The sequence below is a fragment of the Grammomys surdaster genome, unplaced genomic scaffold (assembly GCF_004785775.1).
Source record: "Grammomys surdaster isolate TR1022 unplaced genomic scaffold, NIH_TR_1.0 125789, whole genome shotgun sequence".
NCBI lineage: Eukaryota > Metazoa > Chordata > Mammalia > Rodentia > Muridae > Grammomys > Grammomys surdaster.
The window spans coordinates 3,448,433-3,461,064 of record NW_021620620.1 but is presented as its reverse complement, the minus strand read 5'-3'; the positions used below and the strand labels follow the sequence as shown (position 1 = coordinate 3,461,064).

General features: G+C 43.0%; 1 protein-coding gene across 1 annotated transcript in view; it reads left to right on the top strand.

The window, feature by feature from the left end:
• Positions 1–12,632, top strand: part of Arhgap22 (Rho GTPase activating protein 22) — a 151,843-nt gene that overhangs the window by 69,940 nt on the left and 69,271 nt on the right. Inside the window, exon 3 of the mRNA XM_028789100.1 lies at positions 10,291–10,378. Within this exon, the coding sequence (XP_028644933.1) occupies positions 10,291–10,378 (88 nt within the window). The remainder of the gene's footprint in view (positions 1–10,290; positions 10,379–12,632) is intronic.

Here is a 12,632-nt window from a genome sequence, read left to right as displayed (position 1 = left end):
TGTGTGTGTGTGTGTGTGTGTGTGTGTGTGTGTGTGTGTGTGTGTGTTCTGCATCTTACAGCATTTGATCATAAGCAAATTTGCCTATGTGACCTACTAATAGCAACAATACTCTCTCTGGATCCAGAGCTGTCTAAGAGCTCATGACATCCTTCAAACACCCCCACATTATGGAGTTGGAAACTGAGACTCTGTGGGTATAAACTGAAGGCCCAGTGTGACCCCAAAGCTTGTCATAAGAGTGTACAGTACTGCTTTTTCTTGAGAGGTCCTGGGCACCTGAACAGCCCAGCTCCATCCCAGGTCCTCAGAGCACCCCCTCCCATCAAATACTCAGAGGTGTCTAGAGGGAGACGCCAGTAAACATTCTACAGACAGGGAAATGCTAGGCAAACTTTGTCTCAGAGCTTAATATCAATAAGCAGTGGGAAAATATTAAGATCTGACCTCTGTGAGGATAAAACCTTGGAGGTTTCCATGAGTCCCATCTCAGGTGCCATCCTTGTTTGCCTTCCACAAATGTTATGTCCTGAGTATGAAACAGTTGGCTAGAGACAGGCATCAGAGCTCTGCCACTGTACAGACTCTGGTCAAAGGAAGGGAAGGGGAATTACCACTTGTTTTCAGTCTGAGGAGAGCTGTGAGGCCTCCACACTAAATGTTCACAGACGATGGGGCTACCGCCCTCTGCTTAGAAGTGATGGATAGACATTCCAGACTGCAGACAGGATGCTCCAGATACATAAAGGGAGATGTGCAGTGAGTGGGTGATGGAAGACAAATGCCAACAGCCCATTACTCAGGCCTGAACAGCACTTCACAAATTATCTAACTGCCTTCTTTTGAACTTTAGTATTATTTAAATGTTCTTATCTGGATGCAAATATTACTGGGTAGGACAGAAATAGCATCTCTCCACTCCCTCTCAAGGTATAAGAATTCTGTGCCCTTCCTGAATATAGTTGACCCTCCATATTTGAAGACTGTGCATTCACCAGACTGTAATTCGAGAAGACAGATGATTATATCTGTATGAACATGTAGAGCCCTTTGTTTTTGTTTGTTTTCATTCTACAAACAACATTATATGACAACTGTTTACATAGCATTTCTACTATGTTGGGTTTTATAGGGGATTCGGAGACAGTTTAGTGTCTATAGGAAGATGTACATCTGTCTTACAAATCCTACAATGTGAACATTCATTTACAGCGTGTCTGTGGGCCTCAAACTCTTTTCTTTAAAAGCAACTGATCCCAGTTCAGAAAGGCTCCATATTTTTGTCACTTCCCAGAAGCCTGCACATCACAATGCTGATGTTTGAGATACTAGCTTCCGACATAGGAATTTGGGGACAACTCAACACTCAGACCATTACACTATGAATTTATTTATTATGCTATGAATTTCTTTTCTCTTTTTTTCAAGTCAAGCTTTCTCTGTGTAACAGCCCTGGCTGTCCTGGAACTCACTCTGTAAACCAGGCTAACCTTGAACTCAGAGATCCGCCTTCCTCTGCGTCCTAAGTGCTGGGATTAAAGGTGTGCATCACCACTGCCTGGTGCTATGAATTTCTTGCTAATACCCTTTGCCTATGTTTTTTAGAGATATATCTTTTAATAGTAAAGTTTATTTATGCCAACTGATCAAAATACTTTTATTTCAGTGTGATGGCATATAAAATTATTGAGATCCTTTACATTCTTCATACCATTTTAAAAATCTGCTCTTCAATTTACACACAATTACAATCTACAATTTACAATTTTCAATTTTTTTTTATCAAAATTACTTAGTTTGAGAAGTAAGGGTGTGATTCAGTAGTAGACTTGCCCGGCATACCCAGGGCAGAGTGTAATCCCCCAGACAGAAAGACAGAACTACTTGAGCTGCTGTTAGATTTTGTAAGATATAAATATATATATATATTAGACTCACAGACCAATGGTCCAAATAGACTCTATTAGGCAGAAGGATGCCTCCCCTCAAAGATGTCCCTGACATAATCACCTGAACAAGTGAATGTGTTCCAGTCCATGCAGAGAGCTGGAGAGGAGTTAAGGTTGCAGATGCATCGCAGATGTAGTGGGGGGGTTGTTTACAAAGCACAGACCCCACATGGAGGCTGAAGACGTGCCCTATACAGTTCACCACATGTTCTGCCGAGGCAAGTTTGTGTGTGTATGTGTGTGTATGTGTGTGTGTGTGCATGTGCACACATGTATGCATTCACACATATTCACACAATCAAAAATGCCATAAATCAATAAATCTTTGCATTGCAAAACACAGTATATTCACAAGCATGCACAAATTGTATTAAATAGTTCAAAAAGTACAGCTGTCCTCAACTACTTTTATAAATAATTTCATAAAAAGGATAGAAAGAAATACAAGATTAGGCTTGTCACATAATAGGCATCTTGGCACATCCTTTGTTTCTGATTTGAATTCTACATAAAATGGATTGATTTTTAAAAGACCCAACTGTCAGACTATGTACAGGGCAGGTGGCTCAACAGGACACTGAGACAGGTTACTGGGGACTTAGGAGTTTATTAGAAGAGTTATTAATGCTATAAACAGGCAGACTGAGAGGAATGCAGAAGGCAGAGGCAAGCAGATCTCTGTGAGTTCGAGACCAGCCTGGTCTACAGAGAATGTTCCAGGACAAGCCAGAGTTACACAAAGAAGCCCTGTCTCAGAAAAAAAAAAGTTGTTCAAATATGTACAGGTCTATTTTTGAACTGTCTACTCTGTTCAGTTGATTTGTTTGATGTCAGTACTTTATTTTGATCATTCATTGTACTTTTATAGTAAGTGTCACTATAGTTTTAGATCTTCAATTTTGCTATTCTGTTTCAAAGTTATCTACCTATTATAGGTCCTTTCTGGTTTTCTATATAATTTAGAATTATTTAGTCCATTTCTAAAAAAAAAAAAAATACCTACTTCAATTTTGACTGGAGCCTCACTGAATACATAAATCCTTTTGGATGGTATTGAGACCTTGCCAACAGGAAAGCCTGCAGTCAATGAACTTAATATACTTCCCGTTTATGTAGCTCGCCTTTTATTTCTCCAGGCAATGGCTTATGATTTTCAATGCACAGATCTTAAATATCTGTTATCACATTCATTGCTAAATATTTCAGATTTCTAATATTGTTTATAAACAGTTTCAATTTCCAGAGCCCAAAATTATTTGCTGCTACTATATAGAAACATGCTTTAGATTTTGGATTTATCTCATATCTTGGAACTTTGAAGAACATATTTGTTCTAGTAGCTTTTAAAAGATTTTACATGTAGACAGTTATGTACCTATGAATGCAGTCTTAGTACTTCTTTTCCAATATAGATGGATTTTCTTTGTTTTTCTTGCTTTATTATACCACACAAGCCTCCAGCTCAATGGTTAGCAGATGTGGTAAGAGAAAACATACTTTTTGCTACACTACCCAGGATGGTTGGCGTCTACCTAGAGATATTCCCATCTTAGAAACATTCATGGTGGCGCATGCTTGGGTGAGATGCTAAAATGTTGTGTTATTATTATATGTTTAACTTTATGTGCTTTGGAGATTTGTTACTGGGTACCTAAACTTTTAACATTGTTATATCCTACCAACAAATAGTGCCTTCATGTCTTATGGATTATCTTTTAATCATTGAGAGTACTTCTTTGATGGAAATCTCCCTTTCCTTCTATTCTTAGCTACTCCAGCTTCCTTGGTTAGAGTAGCATGATGCATACATCTTATTCCATTGACTATATTTAAGGCAAATTTATTTTAGTCAACATTTTGTTTGTTCCTACTGAACTCCAGACACACATGATGACATAGGTGCACAGAGAGAGAGAGAGAGAGAGAGAGAGAGAGAGAGAGACTAAATATATAGATAAACAATTTTTAAAAAGAATTATTTTATGTAGTTGTCAATCCCTAGTGATTTCTGATGCAATTGAATCTTTCTCAGAAAGTTCTCTCTTGTACTAATATTTTGAAGTGTTCTCTCCTAGAAGCTTTAGCATTTCAGGTTTCATATTTAAGGTCTTAAATCTATTTTGAATTGATTTTTATGCAGAATGAAAGATATGGACCAAATTTTATTTTTCTGCAGAAGAATATCCATCCGATTTTGTCAGCACTGTTTGTTGAATACACTATTTTTCCAGTGTGTATGTTTGACAGCTTTGTCAAAAATTGGGTAGCTGTAGCTCTATGAGTTTATTTCAGGGCCTTCCAGATTGTTCTGTTATCCTATGTGTGTGTTCATGGCCATTACCATGCTGTCTCTGTCACTATGGCTCTGTAGTATAATTTGAGAGCCGGTGTTGTGATTCCTTCAGTACTGCTCTTTCTGCTTAGGATTGCTTTGGCTAGTCTTGATCTTCTGTCCCTCTATATAAACTTCAGATTTTTTTCTAGTTCTGTGAAGACTATCAGTGGAATTTTCAGGGTTCTTCCGTAAGTCTATAGATGACTTTTGGCAAGACAACCATTTTCACAATGTGATAACTTATTTGCTAATCCTGAAACATGGAAAGTCTTTCCATCATCACTTTTTTTCAGTTTATTTTTTTAGTATCTTATGTGTGTGTATATCTGTGTGTGTACACATGTTCACGTGTGTGAATGTACATGCAGAGGTCAGAGGTTGACATGGAGTGTCTTCCTCAACTGCTCTCACCTTAGCTTTGACACAGGGTCTTCTCACTACACCTGAACTTGCTGATTCTGATAGCCTGGCAGGCCACCAAGCCCCAGGGATCTTCCTGTCTCCACCTCCCAAGCACTGGGATGACAAGCACACATTTCCATGCATGGTTTTTTTTATGTGAGTTCTGAAGCATCAAACTCAGGGCTTCATGTTTGCATAGCAGGCACATTACCAAACAAACCATCTCTGTAGCCACTTTGTCGTTATCTTAACGTTTCAGTGCAGAGGTTTTCATCTCTTGGTTAGGTTTATGCCTAGGTATTTACAATTTTTATTCAAAGAACTCATACATGAATACACAGCATTTACATCCTTTTACCTTTTCCTTTGCCCCCTTCCAAATCCTCCCTCAGACTTATATTTTTTAAGTTATGGCTGAGGGCTGGGCTCAGAGGTTAAGAGCACTGACTGTTCTTCCTGAGGTTCTGAGTTCAATTCCCAGCAACCACATGGTGGCTCATAACCATCTGTAACAGAATCTGATGCCCTCTTCTGGTGCATGTGAAGACAGCTGCAGTGTACTCATATACATAAAATAAATAAGTATTTTCAAAAAGAATGAAATAGTTGAATTGTTTTAGTTTCTAAGCAAGTCTATTATTTGTACATAGAAAAGTAACTGATTTTTGTAGGTTAATTTTGTTCCTGCAACTTTACTGAAAGTGCTTATCAGATCTGTAAGTTTTCTGGAAGCAGAGAACTGACTTCTGCAAGTTCCCTTCCAACCTCCGAACACAACATGGACACACACACAATAAATACATGTATAAAAATAAAATAATAAAAATTTTTTAGTTCAGTCTGTAGGATCTTTTAAGTATCCCCTTTTTAAGATGATCTTTTTTCTGGATTCCTGTTTTCAAGCTCACTAAGTATGTTTTCCTCTGAAGAGCTGATCCCCCTGATGTGTTTGTCGCTCACATATTACTTTGTACCTCAGGACTCTGGGTCAGGTTTGTAGCTTTCATTGAGCGAGCCAGCTGGAAAGCATATCTCTGGTCTCCTTCAGGTTTTCAGGTCTCTGAATTTTTACTGTCTCCTTATAAAGCCTCGACTGTTCAACTAACCCACCTCCAAACTCCTACGCTATAGAAGTCATCTGATAAACTAATACTATAGTTTTAGGCTACTGAGTTTTGGGTGTGTTGGGTAGCAATAGATAACCAGTAGGCACAGAATCTGGTATAGCAGACTTTTAACATTTCAAACAGCCCCTAAGGTTCACACTGCAACCTAGGTTCCCCATCGTGAGGGTTAGGCATTTGAGAAGGAGTGAGGCTAGTCATTAGATCACTCCCCTTTGGTCTCCCTTCATAGTCTATCTCAAGTGGCACCATTTGTTGAAAGCCTGTGGGCACAGAGCAAGAGCACATAAGCTCTAGGGCCCTTCCTCCTTTCTCTAGGTCTGAACTTACCATGGGCATCAGCTCTTGGGAGGCTTGCTCTGGAGTTTTCATTTAATATGTCTTATATACAATGGATTTGGAGAAAGGGGTTGAGACAGGGTCTCTCTATGTATTCCTGACTGTCCTGGAACTCAATGTGTAGACCAGGCTGACCTTGAACTAACAGACATTTGCCTGCCTCTACTTACCAAGTACTAGGATTAAAGGCACGCACCACCATGCCCAGCTAGATGATGGATTTTTAAGTAAGCATTTCAGTTTGCTGCTGTCAATGAAATACACTCACCCAAAAGCAGGCTTGTCCTACCCACTTCCAGGAGCTCTGTTCTCTGTGTGCAGTTTCTAGAATTGATCAGGCATTCTGGGTGCTTTGGTGAGATGAGCAAAGTCAGCTCCAGCCTTTAAGGATGAGCTCAGACATGCAGACTGAGAAAACCTCTCAACAGTCAATGCCCATGGTAAGTTCAGAGCCAGGAAAAGGATGAAGGGCCTCAGGGCTTGTGTGCTCTCTCTGTGTGCCCACAAGGCTTAAGACAACGGAAGCCATTTGAGTGCAGACTATGAGCCTGGCCCCTTCTAGAGCCCAAGTATCCAAGCCCTTGCCCCACACTATTTTAAGAAGGCCAGCAAGGACTTGCTAATACTCATTAGGACATCCCCTCCACCCCGGAATATATCAAAAACTTTATGGTTGTGTCATTGTCTGAGAGAATAGAAACGGATACACATTGTTCCTGTGACTAGCATGTCTAGGGCATAGAATTTCAACCAAAGCCCATCTCTTGGGAGAAGATCACAACCATTGCCTTGACACAGTGGGCCAAGGAGTTATTCTACAGGGAAGCAAATTTAGGTAAGGACTAAACTCATAGAAATGCACCCACTATTGAATACTCTAGACCAGCAAGTCTCAAAGCATATTCCTGAAGCCACTAACATCAGAAAATTAAGTAGAAATACAGGTTCGGCTACTTTCTCCAGAACTGTGGAATTCAAAACTCCAGGGTGGAGTCCGGTGCTACTCTGAATGAGCAGGCCTGTGATGCACAATTGAATTAATTAACCCTCAGTTAAATGAATTAGTGAAAGCAAAGGTGAGAATTCATCTGCAATCCCTTCTCAACTGTCTTCATTGACTGTGCCCAGTGCTCTGAGGTGACGGCATGAGGCAAACGCTAGAGTGCCTTCCCAACCTCACATTCAGTGACATCGTGAAATTGACCATGAAGGAAAGAGACCTGCTTACTACAGAGGATGGCAAACATGTAAACTGGGTGCTTTGTCTTCTATATTGTCAGACCACACACCTCTGTGTTCCAACAAGTTCTGTGGTAGCTTGAGAGGCAAGGTTAATGTTGTTACCAAAATGTTTGTCAGATTCCTTACAGACACATTCACTACAGTGTCAACACACACCACACCACCTAACAGGAGATCAGACTTCTTGGGACTACCACACCTTGCCCCACCCCAGTACCTTCAGATCAAAGCTTCAATCCTGACCTTGAGAAGGCTGGGGGATGCAGTATTGGGTGAAGTCATAGGTTGGTGTCAAGGTCCTTTGCAGTGATGGGGCAGGCCACACAGGGAATCCCTGAAGTACAAAGGGACTTGTGGATCCCAAAGTCCCTGCCTGACTCTCCCACAGCAGCTTCTTAGAAGCAAGCTGAGTTGGTGGGAAGCTGCTGTCACAAAGGGGAGCAGGATAGGAAGTGACAACTCAAATCCCAGCTTGCCCTTGCCTGCAGAAAAGATGGGAGCCTGCCTTTTGCCTTCTCTCACCCCCATCCTCTAGTGCAGGGAGGTAGCAATAGCAGCACCTGCCCCACAGGGCTTCTAGTCAATCATGTAGGCTAAGAGCCAGGAACATAGTACCATTTCCCACAACAGAAGCTATTTCTGCTTTCCCCTCTAGCCTCAGTAGAAAGTGATGTCAGTGAAGATACTGTTACTCCCATTGTGCGGGTGACAGTTCTTGAAGCAGAGGGAAAACATACAGCAAAGTACCCCATCACAGAGTCAGTTACGGAAACAGCATGTGCCGAGATTCAGTGATGGGCCTCGCCCACACCCTATAATGAGCTCACTCTCCCATCCTGGGGCTGCTGTCCTAATTTATTCCCTGTAGCTCCAGGCTCCCTAGCAAGAATGCAACCAGTAATTCAGTTACAGCAATTACCAGCTGGATCCCTGGCTTATTGCTATAATTTCCCTAGAGCAAGCCTCTGTGGGTACAGATACCATTCTTCCTTGATGTTGCTTAAACGAGAAGAGGCATTTCCATATGGCCCTGAAGCACAGAGGCCAGCAGACATAAGGCTCCCATTGCCTGCTATGGCCAGGATTTGCCAGAAAAGACTCTTCTTCAGGTTAATGCTCCACCTTTCTGGTCTTCCCCCTATCTTCCCTATCTGTGCTACAGCATATATAGTCTCTTGTGGGGACATTATACGGATACACTAAAATGGTCCAGGCCCAAGAGTAGAGTGTCTGCTTTGAGGCACAAGAACGGGGGATGGGAAGTGGTGAAGTAGATGCTGAGCTACCCACCTGGGCAAATGCAGACTCATGGATATGTCCCCCCACCTGGTGTGCAGCCAAGACATAATGGAGAGATTTGCTTAGCTAACAGTTCTCAGCTCAATGTGGTGGTATACACTTTTAATCATGGACACTCAGGAGACAGAGGCAGAAAGATCACTATGAGTTCAAGGTCAACCTGGTCTGTATAGTGAGTTCCAGATCAGCCAGGGTTACATAGTGAAACCATGTCTCAATACCAAGGACACACTGTTGTTCTCGGGACCTATGCTCAGGACATCCCAGGTACTCATCCATCTCTGCTAAGGACAGGAACTCGTATGCTTGCACAGGTAAAGCAACTGAGGTAGAGATGTGAGATGGTTTATCTGAAGCTGGCCAGAATTTCAACCTGAAGATCAGACTGCGAGAATAGAATTAAAAATGGGTTTTCCGCCAGGCAGTGGTGGCGCACGCCTTTAATCCCAGCACTTAGGAGGCAGAGGCAGGTGAATTTCTGAGTTCAAGGCCAGCTTGGTCTACAGAGTGAGTTCCAGGACAGCCAGAGCTATACAGAGAAACCCTGTTTTGAAAAACCGAAAAAAAAAAGAAGACGGAGGAGGAGGAGGAGGAGGAGGAGGAGGAGGAGGAGGAGGAGGAGGAGTGGGTTTTTGTTTTTTTTTTGTGGAGAAGATAGAGGCGTGTGTAGCCAAGCTACTTAGAGTCTGAGCCTGGCAAAGCTGACTATGCATGGTGTTAAGGAAATCCTCCAGAGAGTAAAAATGGCTCTGGCTGGCCTGTGGGTGAGAGAAGCAACACTGCATGCAGGACTTACCAAGCAGAAAGCCAGCTTATGGAACACTCCTGAGACTTGAGGGTCACTATCTCATTATATAAACATGTAGACTGAGCTTCAGAGACAACATCTAAGGGGTCCCGGAGCCAATACACCATGGATTCCAAGGGACAGCTGTGCTAGGCACTGTCTAGGCTGTGACTTTGTGCATGCCGGTGACTCCTGTTCTGTAGGTAAAGAAGTAAAACATCAGGCTTCCGATGCAGCTCAGTGGCAGAGCCCAGGCCTAGAGAATGAGAGGCCATGGGTTTATCTCCAGCAGTACAATAATAATCTCCTAATAATTAATCGAATACACAAATAAAATCAAATGAGAAATGAGTAAAACTTCACCCTGCCTGGCCATGGCAGACTGAACTCACATAGATCTGGGATGCTGCCTGTCTCCTATGGCACCTCCAGTGCTCTCCCCTCGTGCTCCACGAGTGGGATCTTACATCGAGCCTTTGGAATGAGGTGGGGAATAGCAGGAGTACCCAGTCTGTCCTCCTGCCCTGCCCCTGTCTTTCTTTGCCTAGTCTTACACTGGGAAGTCCTGGCCCACTTCCTTGGGCCCACCCCTTGTTGGAAGAGCCCTTCCTACCCCTAGCTGAATGTGCAGATGGGGAAGGGGTTTTCCTCTGTGCTTGGTCTGTGCTGCAGAAAGAACACACACCCCTCCCACTGGTACATAGCCTGCCTTGCCAGGGGATGGGATGGGCCCTGTCCTAACACCACCCCCTACTCCAAAGAGCCCTTTCCCAGCCGGCTCATGTTTCTTATTTGTGTTTGTCTCCATTTCAGGGATTTATTTCCTTACAAGGGACACAAGTGACTGAACTTCTTCCAGACCCTGAGGACCCAGGAAAGCACCTGTTTGAGATTACGCCAGGTAGGCCAAAGATGTCCATGTCTGCTGAGGTAGTCCTGGTGGCCCCATTGCCCTCAGAATCCTATTTCTTACAGGAGGATGGATACTGTCTTCAAGCTAAGGCAGAAATATGGGCCAAAGCTAGAAAAACTGAGGGGAAGAAATTAGAAATTTTAATCTTATTATTTGGATAATTAGCTCTTGGATAAGAGAAAATGCTGGTTTTCACACTCATGATAAAGCCGAGCGACTAAACAAAGACGGCTTCGGGCAGTGGATCTCAATCTTCCTAACTTTACAACCCTTTAATACAGTTCTTCATGTTGTGGTGACCTCCAGCCACAAAATTATTTTGTTGCTATTTCATAACTGTATTTCTGCTGCCGTTAAGAATAGTAGTGTAAATATATGATATGTGATCCCCCCAAGGGGGTCACAACCCACACTTTGAGAATCAGTGCCTTAGGGAGAGGCGGCAAACCTACACATGGAAATTAGGTCACAGTCAAGTGTTAACCGATTCAGAAGGCCGTCATGAGGCTTACTGTGAATCCCAAAGCAGAATTACAGTAAGACTAGAGGGAAATTATCTTCCCACAGACGCATTGTCCTGTTAGCAGTGACAGAAAAGGCTTGTGCAGTTCTAGGCTGTTCAGTGTGGTCCTTGCTGAGCTAAGTATGTGTCTGTCATGTGAGCCCCCTGTCACAGCAAGACTGATCTTTCCAGAATTTTTATTTCTCTTGACCTCCACAGAATCAGCCTGAGACAGGATCTGGCCACTGTACTCTAGAGGTGGTCCCGTAGAGTACGAGGAAGGGCACAGGGAACAGACCAGCCAGGGGTGTTAGTGAATGACCTGATACAATGACACCCAGCTTTGCCCCACTGGGGCCATCTGAGATGGTGCAGGGCGGGCCTGAAGGGTGTCTTACCCAGATAATGGGTGGCTGGAGCATCCTACCAACCACTACCTGCAAGGCCTTGAGAGATACACCCTTTGGGGTTAACCCTGGCACTTCTGGCCCTTCTTGTGTATGGGCTAAAATGTCTGTGACAGAGGTCTTTGAGGACAGTTGCGGAGACTGGAGAAAAGAGACCAGCAGCATGATGGGAAGAACGATTGTAAGGGGTGGGAACATGAACAAGACACTTCTCCATGGGTGGAGTCTGTGAGCCAGTACCTTTACAAACCCCAAGAGGAAATGACCTGGCTCTTGCTGTCTACCAAGGGGTAAGATGGGCCCAGGCTGGGGCCAGGGATCTGCAGGCCACCATCCTGGGGATTCTGAGAGGCATAGGCAGAGTGAAAAGTACAAACACACACTTTTCAGCTGAGTGTGCTGGCACATGACTTTAATCCCAGGCTTGGATTTAAAACTGCACTTAGAAGTACAAGCAAACTGTTCTTGGGGCACAAATTAGAACAAGGCCTGGCCTCTCCCCTTTCCCCTAATCTCATTTCTATTTTATATAGTATATATGTACATATGTGTATGTTATATATATATGTGTGTGTGTGTATATGATTTTCTATATCTATGTGAAAGCTAGAATCCATAAATGAGAGAAAATATATTTGTCTTTCTGAAATTGAGTCATTTCACTTAACATGGTGACCTTTAGTTGTATCCATTTTTCTGCAGATGGTCCAATTAAATTCTTCTATGTGTTTGAATTAAACTCTGTTGGGCAAGAAAAGAAAGGCTTAGTTCACTGTGAGACATTAATAAATATTCTGCAGTGAAGGTAGAGAAGAGGGAGGCCATATTACCTGGGGCAGTGAGGACTTAGGGGCCTGGGCAAGGCAAGGCTGAGGTGCAGTCTCTGGCGCTGGGAAGCAGCTAGCCAGGCAAGGCCAGAGTGCATAGTGAAATTCAGTCCACTCTGTCAGTATTGACAGAAAGGCACTGAACACGTGCCCCAAGAATGAGTGGAGGGTTACCAATTCCGTGCTCCTAATCTAGGGCAGAGCTATTTGCAAGGATTTCTTTGTCTAGAAGGATGGGTCTTTTGTCACAGAAAGCAATATATTCTAAAGGTCCTGATAGTTGGGAACTGGATATTTAGTGACCTATTATCTCACCTATCACATAAAACAATATATTTATAAGGTTCTGGGGGTAAGAACGTAGACATTGTGACAGCCATTGTTCTGCCTATCACAATACTCAAAACCTACTTTATACCTTTTTCCCAGAAACAGACCCTAAAGATTAGGGTCTAATCTAGTGGCTGTGCCTTGTGCCCAGCCGGCTAGCAGAGCTGAAGCTCCGC